At 43.9% G+C, this 21,257-nt stretch overlaps 1 protein-coding gene across 3 annotated transcripts in view; it reads left to right on the top strand.

Moving 5' to 3' along the window:
• LOC134354118 (receptor-type tyrosine-protein phosphatase H-like) overlaps positions 1–21,257 on the top strand; it is a 127,906-nt gene that overhangs the window by 38,563 nt on the left and 68,086 nt on the right. For all 3 annotated transcript variants that reach the window (XM_063062900.1, XM_063062901.1, XM_063062902.1), the window contains exons 3-6: positions 3,783–4,013; positions 10,688–10,966; positions 17,166–17,444; positions 19,494–19,772. In XM_063062900.1, coding sequence (XP_062918970.1) covers positions 3,783–4,013; positions 10,688–10,966; positions 17,166–17,444; positions 19,494–19,772 — 1,068 coding nt within the window. The remainder of the gene's footprint in view (positions 1–3,782; positions 4,014–10,687; positions 10,967–17,165; positions 17,445–19,493; positions 19,773–21,257) is intronic.

Genomic DNA, 21,257 nt, shown 5'->3' on the forward strand with positions numbered 1-21,257 from the left:
AGGGAATCGCGAAGGAAGGGATCCCTGTGGAAAGCGGAAGGTGGGTGGGGGGGAGGTAAGGATATGTTTAGTGGTAGGTAAACATAGTGGTTACAATAACTAGTTAAATTCTCAACATATACACTCAGTGGCCACTTTATAAGGTACATTTGTACACCTGTTCATTCATGCAAATATCAAATCAGCCAATCATTTGGCAGCAACTCAATGCATAAAAGCATGCAGGCATGGTTAAGAGGTTCAGTTGTTGTTCAGACCAAACATCAGAATGGGGAAGGAATGTGATCTAAGTGACTTTGACTGTGCAATGATTATTGGTGCCTTGGTGCCAGACAGGTTGGTTTGAGTATCTCAGAAGCTGCTGATCTCCTGGGATTTTCACACGCAATAATCTCTAGAATTTACAGGGAATGGTGTGAGAAACAAAAACACATCCAGTGAGTGGCAGTTCTGTGGGCAAAAGCACCTTGCTAATGAGAGAAGTCAGAGACAAATGGCCAGACTAGTTCAGGAGACATGAAGACGACAGTAACTCAAGTAACCATGCATTACAACAGTGGCGTGCAGAAGAGCAACTCTGAATGCACAAAACGTTCAAACGTCAAGTGAATGGGCTATAGCAGCAGAGGACCATGTATAAACACTCAGTGGTACAGGGGTTATCTAATAAAGTGGCCACTGGGTCAATATGCTCTGGCATGAGGAACTCAGAGAATAAGGTGCATACATTCAGCATCTGAAGTCAGGAATGAACTTGGGTCCCTAGAGCTGGGAGGTACTGCCATTAATTCCTGCATCGTTGTACCATCCTAGTCCAGGTTGACCACCACAAATCCAGAATGATCGGGTCCTGCCTGCGCAATGCTGGGTGAGTGATTTTGCTGAATCACAGGTGGCTTAGGTTAGGGTTAAATAAATAAACACCTCTAATCCTCTTAATGATCACCTCACCCTTTCTTTAAAGTATTCCGCAAATAAATAAAGAAAAAAGAAATAACAAATGAAAAGTAAGTGAGATTTATTGAAGTACAGTACAGTTACACACCTTTGCTGACATGAGTTGAAACCACTTTCTGAGAACTTTAGTTGTGAATATCTTCCACCTTTCATTGTTTGCCTTATGCACATGTTTTTTTTTCTCATTTGCTGTCAGCAAAGAACTGGAGCAACTTCCCTTTTTGGGTTTCTTTATATCACAAACTGTGGAAGAATGGTGTTATGCAAGTTGCAAATGCTTTTCACAGACACACCACTGTTGAGTTTTTTCAGAACTTCCACCTTATCTTGTATATATAACATATGGTGTTTGCACTTTACACGACAAGAAGCACTTCTTTTATTCATTGAAGACACAATTGGAGCCCGATAAGCACAGGTTGTAGAAATAAATGTAGAATATCACAGAGAAACGAAGCTTCTTTTGTCCAAACCAGCGGTGGACTCATATTACTGATTGCCTGATTTGAGGTAGTTGACACACTTTTCCTGCAACCTCTGAACTCATAACATTAGTTATGAGTTGTTGAGACAAATCTCAAGATTATATAATGTACACTATTTCCTAAAGGTTCACAAAGTCAGGAAGCAAGTGTGGAAAGAAAAACAGAGGTAACAATTCAGGTCAAAGATTAATACTCTAATAAAGTCTATTCAACCAGAAACAGTTCTCTTTCCACAGATGTTCCCCTGGGTGGCCCCAGTATTTTCTGGTATCATTTCAAATTTCTGCAGTTTTTGATTTTTATTTACAGTTCAGAGAGGCACCTGAGAAGAGGGGAATCGCTCCCTTACCCCGCTTCTCTCGCTTACTGAGTGGTGTGCAGAAGAGGCAATTGAATGTAGCAGGACCGAGGCAAGGCAAGGCAAGGCGGGCTGGTTGTCGAGAGTGAGGCAGACCCGAGGTTCGATCATTTTAAGCGTCATGCCGAATTGGAAAGATCGGTTACAGGCCAGATCGGGGTTCAGACACCAGAGCAGATCAGGGCAACTGAAACTGATGTTCGGACAGACATTTAAGCACAGAGCCGAATCGGAAAGGGCAAGTTCAGGCCGAATCGAGGAGGTAGGGTCCTGGCCCCAGGGCATATCGAGGCGATTGAAGCCAATGGTTGAACGTCGATTTAGGTGCTGGGCTAGACGGAAAAGGTCAGGGTGTCAGGGCCTGAGGTGAGGGAGGGGTCAGCTTGGCCCTTTGCTCCATGACTCTGCTCCGCGCTGATCTATGGGACTCCCTTTGCAGACATCAGTTCAGAACACTATTTGCTTGTGGTTATTGTTTGCATGTTTGTGTTTTTCCCTGCACATTTTGTGTTTGAGTGTTTGCTTTTAAATGGGCTCTTTTGGGTTTCTTTGTTTCGGGGCTGCCTGTAAAGGGACGAATCTATATAACGAAGTTGTATAATGTATACATACTTAGATAATAAATGTGCTTTGAACTTTGAACTTTGGAGTTGCTAAGAGGCAGAGAGACTATTAAGATACTGGAAGTACTCCATGGCTCCAGCAGCATCCGTGGAGAGAAAAACAAATTTAATCTTTCAAATCAATGTCCTTTCATCCGAAAAAAAATAAAATTGTGTTTGGATGGAGAAAAAGTAAGGTGGGGTAAAGATAACCAATGGGAAGTTATGTGATAATATAGACGTCAGGAGATACCCAATGATAAGAGAGCTGATGATGCAAATGGAAGCCTGTGTGGATTGGGTCTAGACCAGGAGTTCAGAACCTGGGGGTCCATGGACCCCTTCCTTAATTGTACTGGCCTTTGTCCAAAATTTAAATGATGATTTAAGTACTGGGCCAAATTGGAAAGGTCAGCTACAGGCCGGGCAAGGCGGCAGGCCTGGGCCCCAGAGCATATTGAAGCCACTGGACCCAAAGTTTGGACAATGATTTAGGCACCGGGCCAGATTGAAAGCATCAGGGTGTTGGGGCCCGAAGTGAGGGACGGGCCGGCTTCACTCACTGCTTGCCTCTGCTTTGAACTAAGGGACTGTGGACAGACTCTCTGTGGACTTTAGTTCAGAACGCTATTTGCTTGCGTTTATTGCTTGCATGATTTGTTTTTTTTCCTCTCTGCGCATCGGATGTTTGACGATCTTTTTTTATGAGCTCCTTTGTGTTCCTTCGCTTCGTGGCTTCCTGTTAGGAGACAGTCTCAAGGTTGTATAATACATACTTTGATAATAAACAACAGGAATTCTGCAGATGCTGGAAATTCAAGCAACATACATCAAAGTTGCTTTGATAATAAATGTACTTTGAACTTTCAAAAAAGGTTGTGAGCACCTGGTATAGAAGAACTTTCTCATTAAATATCTTAATCCAAGCATCTGTTGGCAGCTAGTTGTGGAGAGCACTATGTGACTCATGATGTCGGGTCAGTCATTTTCACAGCTACCTTTTTAAGGTCATTTACCTGACTACTTAACCAGACCTTTCACAGGGTCCGCTGAGTGAGCCTCTAGGTGGCTGTAGAACTAGAGGTGTGACCTGTGGACCACTGCTGCTGGGACACAAGCCGGGCCTGATCAACCCTGGCTGGGTCTCCTGGGCAAGAATGTCAAATGTTGAAAGACCCAAATCACCCGATGGCCCAAGTTACATTGCTGGTGATGTGACCCAGCACATCCTAGGATATACCTCAGCATCTTCACATTGAATTGCTTCATGGGCTGTGGGTTTCCCGTGGACATCCCATGATGTTTCACATAAAATAAAATGTATGAATGTTCTAACCATTTTCTTTCCAAAATTGTGTTTCCTCACTCTCAACAACCTAGATATTCAAGTCTCGCCTGTTAACACGACAGCTCTGAAAATTGCCCGGAGCTCCATAGCTAAAGACTTAAAAGAGATCAATATCACCATCACCATTGATCAAGTTACAAGATTCATCAACAGCGGCGATGAAGAGATCATTGGTAAACTTAAACCTGGGACGAACTATAATATTTCCATCCATGTTGAATACACAAATGGATCATTCAACTGTAATCTATCAACAGCAACAAGTAAGTTCATTATAAATCACAAATTAAAGCAAGACATGGGAAGTCATCTGAGAATAACTCTCCAACCCCGCCCCTCGCTTGCGAAACCCAGTGGCCCTAAAGTCATTTGGTTCTTTACTTCAGCCTAGCCAACAAATCGCAACGGAGGTTCCTTTGGGTGTTCTATAACTCAGGCCCCTGTGGGAAGCAAGATAATGCAATATAGGAATCCTCAAACATGATGGTATTGAATAAGGGCAGGATTGGGCCGGAGCTATTTGTGTGATCTACCATTGTCCCCATCCCCTTCATGCGTGTTTTCCTGTCAAAAGCCTTGGATGCCACTGAGGCCTTTGGAAAATGCAGACACCTATTCCTTTGGGGCAAGGGTGCATCAAGATTCCAAAAGTGATGATGAAGGCCTGTGAAAGAAAAAAAAAATTCCTTTTGCCTTCCAGGACATTCAAAGCTCTTCACAGCAAAATAAATCCTCTTGAAGAGTAATCACTGCTATTCCTCTAGCAGTCTGCATAAAGGAATAGCAGGGGAGATCATTTGTTTCGGAAGTACTGAGTGAGGGATAAACATTGGCAATACATACCGGCAAAAACTCTCTTGTACTTCAGTGAATGAATGGTACCATTGAATCTTTGAAAGGCACAGCACTCCCTCAGTGCTGGGCAGATAATGTCAGCTAGATTTTGGACTCTATTTGCAGGTATTTAAAGGTACAGCGCAGATCTCCTTCTTCTGGCCCAACGAGCAGCATGGTAAATTGTCCTGTGACTAGTCCAGGGTTGAACCCATGTATTTAAACCTGGCCTAATCACAGGACAATTTACAATGACCAATTAACCTACTAACTGGTCCATCTTTGGACTCTGGGAGGAAACCAGAGCACCTGGAGGAAACCAATTGCACTCAGCATATACAGAAAAGTATGAGAGAGAAATAGATAATTCAAGGCAGCCTTCAAATTCATATTCAGTTTACCATACCTTGCAACATGCCACAATACAGCTTCCAGCTCACAGTTGGCATATCTTACATCAGGCCAGAATGAGCACTCTACCCCACACTAAACCTTACTCCACTTCCACATCCTCAGCAGGAACCATACCAGAATCAAATTGTTCTCCACATTCCATCCTCCGGAAATGTACCCCAGGCTATACCCACTATTTCAAAGAAAACTATAGAAACACTCAAGGGAATACAGTTAAAGTTTAAAGTTCTAAGCAGCAACGTCTTCTGTTACTGTAATTGAATGAAGCACTCTATGGAAAAACTTTCACTTGTTCTTCACTTGATCATGGAGTTACTAATAACCCACGTTCAACGTAAGACCATCAGACACAGGCACAGAATTAAGCCATTCGGTCCACCCTCTGCTCCGCAATTCTATCATGGCTGATTTATTGTCCCGCTCAACCCCATTCTCCCGCCTTCTTCCCATAACCGTCGATGCCCTGACTGATAAAGAACCTATCAACCTCTGATTTAAATATAACCATTGGCTTGGCCTCCACAGCCATCTGTGGTAATGAATTCCACAGATTCACCAACCCTTGTCTAAAGAAATTCCTCCTCATCTCTCTTTTAAAGGGACGCCCTTCTATTCCAAGGTCGTGCCCTCTGGTCCACTGTAGGAAACATCCTTGCAATGTCCTCTCTACCTAAACCTTTCAATATTTGGTATGTTTTGATGAGATGCCCCCCTCAGCAGTTAAAGATTGCCACATAACTTGAGACAGATAAACAGCCCGTGGCCCATTTAACATGAATTTTATTTGCTGTTGCTATTAGTTGTTAGTCACCCTCAGCAGACATGGCAAACAGATTTTCCTTTGAGAACAAGTTTATTTGCTCCCCATTACATCACAGGCATTTAGGGCAGCAATGAAGGTCCTCCATCTCTGGTGGTGTTCAGGGCTTCCTTCATCATGTCAGTAGCTTCCTCTCAGTTTTCACTACTGTCAGTCATGCAAGTCCTGGGTGGAGACTCAGGAATACTGTCACACTCAGATGTAGAAAGATTCTTCATTGATGTTTCCATAACAGTTTTGTTTGACCAGTCAGGGTTGTTAGCCCTGAATTGAACCCCTGAACATGGAGGACCAGTGGACCACTCTCAGTCTGGCCTCTACCCTTTGACCTGGTTGGCATGGGTGACCCTACCAAGAGCCGAAACGTAAAGCCCTGACTCCAGCCAACATAGTTCTCCGGGCCATTGAGGCACGCAAGTCTCCAAACCCTCTGGCAAGGTTGTGGTCCTCTTGGAGGTTTGAGAACAAAACATGAGCAATAATGCCATGCTGAACAAATACAGGCCATTTGGCTCACTGTCCACACCAATAACCCAGCACCCAGCTACAGTAATCCCGTTCGATCCACCCCACCTTCCCAACAGCTCTCCCGAGATTCTACATACCAGGGGCAACTTACGGTGGCTGATTAAGCTATCAACTCCACCACCCCCCCATTCTTTGTGATGTAGGAGGAAATCAGAGGGTCCAGAGGAAACCGGTGGGCACAAGGACGGGACACAAACTCTGCACAGATCGCACCGGAGGTCAGGGTTGAAACCAGACCACTGGCCTTACTACTTTTGCCACATAGATTTGTACCTTCTTCAATCTGATGGCATGAACATCGATTTCTCCTTCCGGTAATCTTTTGCTCTTTTTTTTCTTTTCCCCTCCCCCTTCCCTCGTCTTCCATTCCCCACTCTGGCCTCTTGTCGAATCTCCTCAGCTGTCCAGCCCTCTTTCTTCTTCCCTTTCTCCCACAGTCCACTCTCCTCTCCCATCAGATCCCTTCTTCTCCAGCCCTTTAGCTTTCCCACACACCTGGCTTCACCTATCACCTTCCAGTCTGTCTTCCTTCCCCCCACTGCCTTTTTATTCTGGCCTCTTCCCCCCTTCCATTCCAGTCCTGATGAAGGGTCTCAGCCCAAAACGTTGACTGTTTATTCATTTTCATAGCTACTGTCTGTCCAGATGAATCCCCCAGCATTTTGTGTGTGTTGCTTTGGATTTCCAGCATCTGCAGAATCTCTTGTGCCAATACCTCCCAGTTTGTTCTGCTTTGATCACGGTTTATGCTTTGCCTCCATAGCACTTTCCGATCCAACGCTTTTTAATTTCCTCACATCCAAACGATTCCCAGTCTTAGTAATGATTACACTCACTACGAATCCTCAGCTATCTCGGGGGAAAAAAAATGTCAGGATGTATATTGTATGCATTTCTCTGGCATTAAATGTACCTATTGAAAACAAAATTTCAAATACTTACAACCGATAAGCTACTGTGACACGGTGGTTCGTGTGACGCCACTAATACTCGGGGCATCAGAGTTTGGAGCTCAGCATCAGCATCCTCTGTCAGGATCCCGCACGTCCTCCCCGTGGAATGTGTGGGTTTTCTCTGGGACCTCCGGCTTCCACCCACAGTCCAAACGCGTACCGGTTAGTCAGTTAATTGGTCGTGGTAAGTTCTCCCATGATTAGGCTAGGGTTAAATCGGGTGCTGTCGGTGGTTGCTGGGCAGCGCGGTTGGGAAGGCTGTATGCGCTGTGCCTCTAAATAAAATAACCCAGTAAGGAAATGTCTATTTATCTCAGTTCTAAATGGGCAACTCCCCATCGTGAAGGAAGGTTGGAAAACCTGTCAGTGGAGTTGTAAGGCAGTCGCACGAACCAACTGTATTGTTGCTCACTCAATCACCTTCCAGTTTCCTAAGCTCCTGAGAAAATCAAATCCAACTGAATACATCCTCAAGCAATAACACACTCATTCCTGAAAGGCAAGGCAAGAAAAGCCTGCACTTGATATCGAAAATGTAATTATACAGGGCTTTCTTTATTTAGCGGTAATAATAACCGCTAAATATACCAACGAGCCTGCGCCACCCAATTACACCCATGTGACCAATTAACCTACTAACCCGTACGTTGTAGGAATGCGGGAGGAAAGCAGGGCACCCGGAGGAAACCAGCACAGCCATGGGGAGAAGGAACAAACTCCTTACAGACAGTGGCGGGAATTGAACACTGGTTACTTGAGAGGACACACAGAGGACTTATGACCTGGCTGCTGACAATGGAAGCAAATAGGAGTCTTAGAAGAAACTACCAAAGATTCTTTGCCCTCTTTTCTCCTACTCCCCAATCCTGCAGAGTTACCCTAACAGTCTTTGCAGCGTTAGAGTCCCTGCTACTTTGGAATGATGGCTGCCATGGTGACCCCTTGTGGCATTGAGGTACTGCAGGTAAATTGGGCCACAGGGAGCCCATCCACTGGCTTGTGCCCTTGGACCTATGTTCTAGTGTCTGGAGAGGAATCTGCTCCAGAACGATGGACTCACCAATCTCCTTCTTGGACTTCTGCTCTGGTAGAGACCCCGCAAGCGATGATATGTCTCAGTGAGTGATTGTAGAGTACTCACCTGCACGGTGTGAAAATTAATGCCATAATTTTGAAGAATGAATTTTGGCTCAATTTCAATGAACTTGCAATAACTTGCAAGACCCTTGCACAATTTGCAACAGATATTCAAATTCACATTGAGAATTAATGGAATGAAGAATATTGCGATTTTGGGAATATTGAGATAACAACTTGATAGCATGAATTTTCAATATCATCTTCTGGGGAAAGAATTTCTCTCTACCTCCTATCTTCTTCTATCCTCACTCTGGCCTCTCACCACTTTTCACCTGCCTATCACCTCCCCCTGGAACCCCTCCTCCTTCTTCCTTTTCTCCTGTAGGTCACTCACTTCCCCTATCAGATTCCTTCTTCTCCAGAAATATTTTGAGGATGTGACTAAACACGTTGATGAAGAAAGAGCAGTAGATGTAGTGTATATGGATTTCAGCAAGGCTTTTGATAAGGTACCCCATGCAAGGCCTATTGAAAAAGTAAGGAGGCATGGGAACCAAGGGGACATTGCTTTGTGGATTCAGAACTGGCTTGCCCACAGAAGGCAAAGAGTGGTTGTAGACGGGTCATATTCTGCATAGAGGTCGGTGACCGGTGGTGTGCCTCAAGGATCTGTTCTGGGACCCTTACTCTTAGTAATTTTTATAAATGACCTGGATGAGGAAGTGGAGGGAGGGGTTAGTAAGTCTGCTGATGACACAAAGGTTGGAGGTGTTGTGGATAGTGTGGAGGGCTGTCAGAGGTTACAGCAGGACATTGATAGGATGCAAAACTGTGCTGAGAAGTGGCAGATGGAGTTCAACCCAGATGAAGTGGTTCATTTTGGTAGGTCAAATATGATGGTAGAATATAGTATTAATGGTTAGACTCATGGCAGTGTGGAGGATCAGAGGGATCTTGGGGTCCGAGTCCATAGGATGCTCAAAGCCGCTGCGCAGGTTGAAGCTGTGGTTAAGAAGGCATACAGTGTATTGGCCTTCATTAATCGTGGAATTGCATTTAGGAGCCAAAAGGTAATTTTGCAGCTATATAGGACCCTGGTCAGATCCCACTTGGAGTACTGTGCTCAGTTCTGGTCGCCTCACTACAGGAAGGATGTGGAAACCATAGAAAGGGTGCAGAGGAGATTTACAAAGATGTTGCCTGGATTGGGGAGCATGCCTTATGAAAACAGGTTGAGTGAACTCAGCCTTTTCTCCTTGGAGTGACGGAGGATGAGAGATGACCTGATAGAGGTGTATAAGATGATGAGAGGCATTGATCGTGTGGATAGTCAGAGGCTTTTTCCAAGGGCTGAAAAGATTGCCACAAGAGGACACGGGTTTAAGGTGCTAGGGAGTAGGTACAGAGGAGATGTCAGGGGTAAGTTTTTAACTCAGAGAGTGGTGAGTGCATGGAATGGGCTGCCGGCAACGGTGGTGGAGGCAGATATGATAGGGTCTTTTAAGAGACTCTTGGATAGGTACGTGGATCTTAGAAAAACAGAGGGCTATGGGGAAGTCTTGTAATTTCTAAGGTAGGGACATGTTCGGCACAACTTTGTTGGGCCAAAGGGCCTATATTGTGCTGTAGGTTTTCTATGTTTTCTGTGGTTGGGAATGTTACCTTCCCCAACCATCTGGCTTCAACTATCACTTTCTAGCTATCCTGCTTCCCCTCTCCCCCACCTTTTTATTCTGGCATCTTCCTCCTTCCTTTCCAGTCCTGAAGAAGGGACTTGGTCCAAACTGTCAACTGCTTATTCATTACGTAGGTGCTGCCTGACTTGCTGAGTTCCTCCAGAATTTTGTGTGCATTGCTCTGGATTTCCAGCATCTGCAGATTTCTCTTGTTACTAATTGTGGTGGTTTGTGATTGAACATTACGGTGTGATGTGTAACGTTTAGATTTTGAGAAATGAAGTTTGGCTGAACTTCAGCAAGCAGAGTATGAGAACAATTTGCAACTTACTTGCACATTTGACAACAGAAATTTAATGTCATCTTTGAAAATGAAATAAAGAATATTGGGAAAGATGGGTTAAGTCATAGGATAGCGATCCCTTAGTTTAACATCCACTAATATTAAGATAGGTTTTAATCAAGTTTATGCTAGATGATGTCAGATATTTCTGTCTGACTGTGAGATCACCACATATCCATACACAAACCAAAGAATAGCACTCATCCTGAAAAGATCACAATGTCCCAGAGCAATCATGATGGAGGATGTCTTGTACTAATTAACCATCCCTTGTCTTTTATCTTGACAGATCCATCACCAGTCACTGGACTTAATTCAGTAAAGAGGGCAACAAATTTGTTAACAATTGAATGGATGAAGCCAAATGATACAAGAGCTGTTAACTATACCTACAGAATTACAGTCACTAATGTGATGGATAATGTCAGTTCGATCAACTACACAAAAGAAGGCCAGACAAATTTCACAGTGACAGGCCTGAATCCTGGAGTTGAATACAGACTATCAGTGGAGTCAGTAACTCCGGAGCGCACACTGAGCTCTCCTGAGGAGGTGACAAACACCACAAGTAAGTAATTCTGTAAGGGTCAATACCTGCTCCACTGTTTCAGTCAACAACAGTTCCATTATTATTATGTTTTTAATATTCTTATTGTGTTGTTTATCTTATGGTTTTTTATGCTGTGTTGGATCCAGAGTAACAACTATGTAATTATCCTTACTCTTGTGTCAAGTAGAGTTACAAGGCAGCTACTTCTTCTTCTTCTTCCTTTCAACCCTTGTGGTGCCTCGGGTAACAACCTCACCATTTCTTTAGCATTTTTGTTTGTTTTTTACGAGGCCGAGTTGTTAGTTTGATACTCAACCCAGCACAGATGGGAAGTGTGCAAGGAGATGGCTGGATTTGAACCTGGAACCACTCATCTCAAGACTGTTTCGGATGTTACTACCCCACTGGCCGGTGATACAAGATAGTCACAGTTTGTGATACATAAGCCGGGAGGAAGTGGAATCGATATGGGTAGAGCTGCGTAACACTAAGGGGCAGAAGACGCTGGTGGGAGTTGTGTACAAGCCACCTAACAGTAGTAGTGAGGTCGGAGAAGGTATTAAACAGGAAATTAGAAATGTGTGCAATAAAGGAACAGCAGTTATAATGGGTGACTTCAATCTACATGTAGGTTGGGTGAACCAAATTGGTAAAGGTGCTGAGGAAGAGGATTTCTTGGAATGTACGCGGGATGGTTTTTTGAACCAACATGTCGAGGAACCAACTAGAGAGCAGGCTATTCTGGACTGGGTTTTGAGCAATGAGGAAGGGCTAATTAGCGATCTTGTCGTGAGAGGCCCTTTGGGTAAGAGTGACCATAATATGGTGGAATTCTTCATTAAGATGGAGAGTGACATAGTTAATTCAGAAACAAAGGTTCTGAACTTAAAGAGGGGGAACTTTGAAGGTATGAGACGTGAATTAGCTAAGATAGACTGGCAAATGACACTTAAAGGATTGACGGTGGATATGCAATGGCAAGCATTTAAAGGTTGCATGGATGAACTACAACAATTGTTCATCCCAGTTTGGCAAAAGAATAAATCAAGGAAGGTAGTGCACCCGTGGCTGACAAGAGAAATTAGGGATAGTATCAATTCCAAAGAAGAAGCATACAAATTAGCCAGAGAAAGTGGCTCACCTGAGGACTGGGAGAAATTCAGAGTTCAGCAGAGGAGGACAAAGGGCTTAATTAGGAAGGGGAAAAAAGATTATGAGAGAAAACTGGCAGGGAACATAAAAACGGACTGTAAAAGCTTTTATAGATATGTAAAAAGGAAAAGACTGGTAAAGACAAATGTAGGTCCCCTGCAGACAGAAACAGGTGAATTGATTATGGGGAGCAAGGACATGGCAGACCAATTGAATAATTACTTTGGTTCTGTCTTCACTAAGGAGGACATAAATAATCTTCCAGAAATAGCAGGGGACAGAGGGTCCAGTGAGATGGAGGAACTGAGCGAAATACATGTTAGTAGGGAAGTGGTGTTAGGTAAATTGAAGGGATTGAAGGCAGATAAATCCCCAGGGCCAGATGGTCTGCATCCTAGAGTGCTTAAGGAAGTAGCCCAAGAAATAGTGGATGCAATAGTGATAATTTTTCAAAACTCGTTAGATTCTGGACTAGTTCCTGAGGATTGGAGGGTGGCTAATGTAACTCCACTTTTTAAAAAAGGAGGGAGAGAGAAACCGGGGAATTATAGACCGGTTAGCCTAACCTCGGTGGTGGGGAAACTGCTGGAGTCAGTTATCAAGGATGTGATAACAGCACATTTGGAAAGCGGTGAAATGATCGGACAAAGTCAGCATGGATTTGTGAAAGGAAAATCATGTCTGACGAATCTCATAGAATTTTTTGAGGATGTAACTAGTAGAGTGGATAGGGGAGGACCAGTGGATGTGGTATATTTGGATTTTCAAAAGGCTTTTGACAAGGTCCCACACAGGAGATTAGTGTGCAAACTTAAAGCACACGGTATTGGGGGTAAGGTATTGGTGTGGGTGGAGAATTGGTTAGCAGACAGGAAGCAAAGAGTGGGAATAAACGGGACCTTTTCAGAATGGCAGGCGGTGACTAGTGGGGTACCGCAAGGCTCAGTGCTGGGACCCCAGTTGTTTACAATATATATTAATGACTTGGATGAGGGAATTAAATGCAGCATCTCCAAGTTTGCGGATGACACGAAGCTGGGTAGTAGTGTTAGCTGTGAGGAGGATGCTAAGAGGATGCAGGGTGACTTGGATAGGTTGGGTGAGTGGACAAATTCATGGCAGATGCAATTTAATGTGGATAAATGTGAAGTTATCCACTTTGGTGGCAAAAATAGGAAAACAGATTATTATCTGAATGGTGGCCGATTACGAAAAGGGGAGGTGCAACGAGACCTGGGTGTCATTACACACCAGTCATTGAAAGTGGGCATGCAGGTACAGCAGGCAGTGAAAAAGGCAAATGGTATGCTGGCATTTATAGCGAGAGGATTCGAGTACAGGAGCAGGGAGGTACTACTGCAGTTGTACAAGGCCTTGGTGAGACCACACCTGGAGTATTGTGGGCAGTTTTGGTCCCCTAATCTGAGGAAAGACATCCTTGCCTTAGAGGGAGTACAAAGAAGGTTCACCAGATTGATTCCTGGGATGGCAGAACTTTCATATGAAGAAAGACTGGATGAACTGGGCTTGTACTCGTTGGAATTTAGAAGATTGAGGGGGGATCTGATTGAAACGTATAAGATCCTGAAGGGATTGGACAGGCTAGATGCAGGAAGATTGTTCCCGATGTTGGGGAAGTCCAGAACGAGGGGCCACAGTTTGAGGATAGAGGGGAAGCCTTTTAGGACCGAGATTAGGAAAAACTTCTTCACACAGAGAGTGGTGAATCTGTGGAATTCTCTGCCACAGGAAACAGTTGAGGCCAGTTCATTGGCTATATTTAAGAGGGAGTTAGATATGGCCCTTGTGGCTACGGGGGTCAGGGGGTATGGAGGGAAGGCTGGGGCGGGGTTCTGAGTTGGATGAACAGCCATGATCATAATAAATGGCGGTGCAGGCTCGAAGGGCCGAATGGCCTACTCCTGTACCTATTTTCTATGTTTCTATGTAATAATATGTATTGCCTGAGGTACAGGTGGTGGCAAGCAGAGGGCATCAGGTTCACCCAGCTCAGAAAAGAGTCTCAGGTCTCAGCTCTTCACAACATGAACTGGGCCGTTGAGTGATGGTTTAGTACACTCTGCATCCATCTCAGTTGCTGTATGGACTACAGCTTCATTTCCTTTATCTTTAATTTTGTTTAAATACAAAAAGAACTAGAAGTATGAAAAGATGAAAACTGCCACAATGGTACTTCCCAGTGGCAAAAAAGTTTAATTCCCATTCCCATTCCAGCTCTGACATATCAGTCCATGCCCTCCTCTTGTGCCAAGGTGAAGCCTCAGGGTGGAAGAGCAACACCATCCATTGCGTCTGGGTAGCCTCCAGACTAATGTCATGAATGTCCATTTCTCCTTCTGGCAGAAAAACTCTTCCCCGCCAACCTTCCTCCTCTATTCCCCACTCTGACCTTTCACCTCTTCTCATCTACCTATCACTTCCCCCTAGGTCCCCAACACCTTCCGTTTCTCCCATGGTCAACACTCCTCTCCTGTCAGATTCTTTCTTCTCCAGGCCCTTACCTTTCCCATCCACCTGGCTTCACCTATCACCTCCAGCGAGACTCCTACCCCTGCCCCACCTTTTTTAATCTGGCATTTTCCCCCTTCCTTCTCAGTTCTGAAGAAGGGACACGGCCCGAAATATTGACTGCTTATTCCTCTCCACAGATGCTGACTGACCTGCTGACTTCCACCATCAATTTGTGTATGTTGGTCTGGATTTACCGCATCTGCAAATTTCTCCTGTTACTGATTGTGGTGGTCTGTGATTGAACAGCATCGTGTGATGTGTAACGTTTAGAGTCTGAGAAATGAAGTTTGGCTGAACTTCAATAAGCAGAATGTTCGAACAATTTGAAACTTACTTGCACATTTGGGAACAGAAATTTCATTTTCGAGAACAAAATCAAGAATATTGGGAAAAGAGGATTAAGTCTTAGAATGCCGAACACTTAGTTTAACATCCACTAATTTTAATACAGATTTTAATCAAGTTTATGCGAGATGATAATCTTTTTAATATTAAAAGGAACTATTAAAAGTAGTGTGCAAAGAAGAAATGGATTTAGCTGGGCTAAGACAGAGCTGCACGGTGTGAAATTTAATGCCATGCTTTTGAAGAATGAAGTTTGGCTCAACTTCAATAAACAGAGCGTTGCAACAACTTGCAAGACCCTTGCACAATTTGCAACAGATATTCGAATTCACGTTGAGAATTAATGGAATGAAGAATATTGCGATATCTTCAACTTCCTTACAGACAGGACCCAGGCTGTAAAAATAGGGGACAACTCTCCTCTACAATCACTCCGAGCACCGGTGCCCCACAAGGCTGTGTACTCAGCCCCCTGTTGTACTCACTGTACACCCATGATTGTGTAGCCAAGTTTCCATCAAACTCAATATATAAGTTTGCTGATGACACCACAATTGTAGGCCATATCTCGGGTAATGATGAGTTTGAGTACAGAGAGGAAATTAAGAACCTGGTGGCATGGTGCGAAGACAATAACCTATCCCTCAACGTCAGCAAGATGAAGGAGTTGGTTGTTGACTTCAGAAGGAGTAGCGGACCGCACGACCCAATTTACACCAGTGGTGAGCAAGTGGAACAGGTCGAAAGCTTTAAGTTCCTCAGGGTCAATATCACAAATGGCCTGACTTGATCCAATCAAGCAGAGTCCACTGCCAGGAAGACCCACCAGAGCCTTTACTTCCTGAGAAAACTAAAGAAATCTGGCCTGTCCCCTAATACCCTCACTAATTTTTATAGATGCACCGTAGAAAGCATACTTCTAGGGTGCATCACAACCTGGTATGGAAGTTGTCCTGTCCCAGACTGAAAGAAGCTGCAAAAGATCAGGAACACGGAGCAGCACAACACACAAACCAATCTTCCGTCCGTGGACTCACTTTACACCGCACGCTGTTGGAGCAGTGCTGCCAGGATAATCAAGGACACGACCCACCCAGCCAACACACTTTTCATCCCTCTTCCCTCCGGGAGAAGGCTCAGGAGCTTGAAGACTCGTACGGCCAGATTTGGGAACAGCTTCTTTCCAACTGTGATAAGACTGCTGAACGGATCCTGACCCGGATCTGGGCCGTACCCTCCAAATATCCGGACCTGCCTCTTGGTTTTTTTGCACTACCTTACTTTCCATTTTTCTATTTTCTATTAATGATTTATAATTTAAAATTTTAATGTTTAATAATTTTTACTATTTTTAATATTTTAATATTTGTAATCCAGGGAGTGGGAAGCGCAGAATCAAATATCGCTGTGATGATTGTACGTTTTAGTATCAAATATTTGTCGACAATAAAGTATAAGTATAAAGTATTGAGAAAACAACCTGATAGCATGAATGTTCAATTTCATCTTCTGGGAAAAGAATTTCTCTCTACCTCCTATCTTCTTCTATCCTCACTCTGGCCTCTCACCACTTCTCATTTGCCTATCACCTCCCCCTGGAACCTCTTCTCCTTCCTCCCTTTCTCCTATAGTCCATTCACCTCACATGTCAGATTCCTTCTTCTCCAGAACGTTACCTTTCCAAACCATCTGGCTTCAACTATCACTTTCTAGCTATCCTGCTTCTCCTCTCCCCCACCTTTTTATTCTAGCATCTTCCTCCTTCATTTCTAGTGCTGAAGAAGGGACTTGGTTCAAACTGTCAACTGCTTATTCATTTACATAGGTGCTGCCTGACTTGCTGAGTTCCTCCAGCATTTTACATGTGTTGTTATTGGGATAGGTGTGTTAGGTCATTGAATAACCATCTCTTAGTTTAAAATCCTCTGATATTCTCAAAGTCTCCAGTATTCGCCAATAGTGCAGAAGTCTCACAGTATACACTCTCCCATGGGAGAGACTCCAGGTAATTTTTAATTATATCTATGCCAGATGATGTCAGATATTTCTGTCTGACTGTGAGGCCAATGCTTATCCATACACAGAGCCAAAGAATAGCACTCACCTTGAAAAGATCACAATATCCCACAGCAATCATGATGAGGATGTCTCACACTAATTAACCATCCCTTGTCTTTTCTCCTAACAGATCCATCATCAGTCACTGGACTGTCTGTGGTAAACAGGACCACAAATTCATTGACAATTCAATGGACAAAGCCAACTGATAGAAGAGCCTCTGACTATACCTACAAAATTACAGTCACTAATGTGATGAATAATGACAAGTGGATCAACAACACAAAAAAAGGCGAGACAAATTTCACAGTGACAGACCTGCATCCTGGAGACCAATACAAACTATCGGTGGAGTCAGTAACTCCAGAGGGCACACTGAGCTCTCCTGAGAATGTGACAGACACCACAAGTAAGTAATTCTATAAAAGTCAGTACCTGCTCCAGTGTCTCAATGACAAGATACAGGATGAGCCCATGGCAGTTTAGGAAATGCACTGACATGGACTGAAGATTGGCTGTCTGAGGGATGGCAAAGTGTGGAAATAAAGGGGGCCTCTTCTGAATGGCTGCCAGTAACTAGTGGTGTTCTGCAGGAGTTGGTGTTGGGTCCATTAGCTCTCGTGTTCTACATTAATGCAAATAATCGAATTGGGACCAACAAGATAGGAAAAGGTGAGACAACGTTCATAGTGAGAGACCTGGGTCTTGGGGAACAGCACAATCTATCAGTGCAGTCGGTAACTCTGGAGGACACACTGAGCTCTCCTGAGAATGTGACAAACACCACAAGTAAGTAATTATGTAAGGGTCAATACCTGCTCCACTGTCTTAGTCAACAACAGTTCAAAAATTTTTATGTTTTTAATATCCTTATTGTGTTCGTTATCTTATGATTTTTTATGCTGTGTTGGATCCAGAGTAACAACTATTTAATTCTCCTTACTCTTTTGTAGAGTTACAAGGCAGCCACTTCTTCTTGTTGTTCCTTTCCGCCCCTTGTGGTGGATTGGGTAACAACCTCGCCATTTCTTTAGCATTTTTGTCTGTTTTTCACAAGACTGGGTTGTTAGTTTGATACTCAACCTAGCACAGATGGGAAATGTGCAAAGGAGATGGCTGGATTTGAGCCTGGGACCATTCGTCTCAAGACTGTTTCGGATGTCACTATCCCACTGGCCGGTGATACAAGATAGTCACAGTTCGTAATAATATGTATTGCCTGAGGTACAGGTGGTGGCGAGCAGAGGGCATCAGGTTCACCCAGCTCAGAAAAGAGTCTCAGATCTCAGCTCTTCACTACATGAATTTGGCTGTTTGAGTGATGGTTCAGTACACTATGCATCCTTCTTAGATGCTGTATGGGCTATAGCTGCATTTCCTTTTTCTTCAATTTTGTTTAAATACCAAAAAGAACTAGAGGTACGAAAAGATGAAAACTAATTGTGGGGACCACTTTAACTGCCACAAACTGAACTTCCCGGTGGCCAAAAATTTTAATTGCCATTGACTTTCAAGTTCTGACATGTCAGTCCATGCCCATGCCCTCCTCTTGTGCCATGATGAGGCCTCCCTTCGCATGGAGGAGCAAACGTTATATTCCGTCTGGGTAGCCTCTAACCTGGAGGCATGAATATTGATTTCTCCTTCCCGTAGAAAAACTACCCACCCCCATTACCCTCTTCCTCTATTCCCCACTCTGACCTTGCCATTACCCTCACCTACCTATCACTTCCCCCTAAGTCCCTAATACTTTCTCTTTCTCCCATGGTCCACTCTCATCTCCCTTCAGATTCCTCTCTTCTCCAATCCCTTACCTTTCCCATCCACCTGGCATCACCTATCACCTTCTAGCCAGCTCCTTCTCCTTCCCTAAATTTCTTTTCCGGCATTTTCCCCCTTCCTTCTCAGACCTGAGGAAAGGTCTTGGCCTGAAATGTCAACTGCTTATTCCTCTCCATTGATGCTGCCTGACCTGCTGAGTTCCTCCAGCATTTTGTGTGTGTTGCTCTGGATTTCCAGCATATGCAGATTTCTCTTGTTACTAATTGTGGTGGTCTGTGTTTGAACAGTACGGAGTGATGAGAAATGCTTAGATTTTGAGAAATGGAGTTTGGCTGAACTTCAGCAAGCAGAGTATTAGAACACTTTGCAACTTACTTGCACATTTGACAACAGAAATTTAATTTTATTTTTGAGAATGAAATGAAGAATATTGGGGAAGGTGGATTAAGTTTTAGAATGGCGATCTCTTAGTTTAACATCCACTAATATTAATGCAGATTTTAATCAAGTTTATCCTTGATGATGTCAGATATTTCTGCCTGACTGTGAGATCACCGCCTATCCATACACAGAGCCAAAGAATAGCACTCACCTTGAAAAGATCACAATATCCCACAGCAATCATGATGAGGATGTCTCACACTAATTAACCATCCCTTGTCTTTTCTCCTAACAGATCCATCATCAGTCACTGGACTGTCTGTGGTAAACAGGACCACAAATTCATTGACAATTCAATGGACAAAGCCAACTGATAGAAGAGCCTCTGACTATACCTACAAAATTACAGTCACTAATGTGATGAATAATGACAAGTGGATCAACAACACAAAAAAAGGCGAGACAAATTTCACAGTGACAGACCTGCATCCTGGAGACCAATACAAACTATCGGTGGAGTCAGTAACTCCAGAGGGCACACTGAGCTCTCCTGAGAATGTGACAGACACCACAAGTAAGTAATTCTATAAAAGTCAGTACCTGCTCCAGTGTCTCAATGACAAGATACAGGATGAGCCCATGGCAGTTTAGGAAATGCACTGACATGGACTGAAGATTGGCTGTCTGAGGGATGGCAAAGTGTGGAAATAAAGGGGGCCTCTTCTGAATGGCTGCCGGTAACTAGTGGTGTTCTGCAGGAGTTGGTGTTGGGTCCATTAGCTCTCGTGTTCTACATTAATGCAAATAATCGAATTGGGACCAACAAGATAGGAAAAGGTGAGACAACGTTCATAGTGAGAGACCTGGGTCTTGGGGAACAGTACAATCTATCAGTGCAGTCGGTAACTCTGGAGGACACACTGAGCTCTCCTGAGAATGTGACAAACAGCACAAGTAAGTAATTATGTAAGGGTCAATACCTGCTCCACTGTCTTAGTCAACAACAGTTCAAAAATTTTTATGTTTTTAATATCCTTATTGTGTTCGTTATCTTATGATTTTTTATGCTGTGTTGGATCCAGAGTAACAACTATTTAATTCTCCTTACTCTTTTGTAGAGTTACAAGGCAGCCACTTCTTCTTGTTGTTCCTTTCCGCCCCTTGTGGTGGATTGGGTAACAACCTCGCCATTTCTTTAGCATTTTTGTCTGTTTTTCACAAGACTGGGTTGTTAGTTTGATACTCAACCCAGCACAGATGGGAAATGTGCAAAGGAGATGGCTGGATTTGAGCCTGGGACCATTCGTCTCAAGACTGTTTCGGATGTCACTATCCCACTGGCCGGTGATACAAGATAGTCACAGTTCGTAATAATATGTATTGCCTGAGGTACAGGTGGTGGCGAGCAGAGGGCATCAGGTTCACCCAGCTCAGAAAAGAGTCTCAGATCTCAGCTCTTCACTACATGAATTTGGCTGTTTGAGTGATGGTTCAGTACACTATGCATCCTTCTTAGATGCTGTATGGGCTATAGCTGCATTTCCTTTTTCTTCAATTTTGTTTAAATACCAAAAAGAACTAGAGGTACGAAAAGATGAAAACTAATTGTGGGGACCACTTTAACTGCCACAAACTGAACTTCCCGGTGGCCAAAAATTTTAATTGCCATTGACTTTCAAGTTCTGACATGTCAGTCCATGCCCATGCCCTCCTCTTGTGCCATGATGAGGCCTCCCTTCGCATGGAGGAGCAAACGTTATATTCCGTCTGGGTAGCCTCTAACCTGGAGGCATGAATATTGATTTCTCCTTCCCGTAGAAAAACTACCCACCCCCATTACCCTCTTCCTCTATTCCCCACTCTGACCTTGCCATTACCCTCACCTACCTATCACTTCCCCCTAAGTCCCTAATACTTTCTCTTTCTCCCATGGTCCACTCTCATCTCCCTTCAGATTCCTCTCTTCTCCAATCCCTTACCTTTCCCATCCACCTGGCATCACCTATCACCTTCTAGCCAGCTCCTTCTCCTTCCCTAAATTTCTTTTCCGGCATTTTCC

This window comes from Mobula hypostoma, chromosome 11 (assembly GCF_963921235.1).
Source record: "Mobula hypostoma chromosome 11, sMobHyp1.1, whole genome shotgun sequence".
Lineage (NCBI taxonomy): Eukaryota > Metazoa > Chordata > Chondrichthyes > Myliobatiformes > Myliobatidae > Mobula > Mobula hypostoma.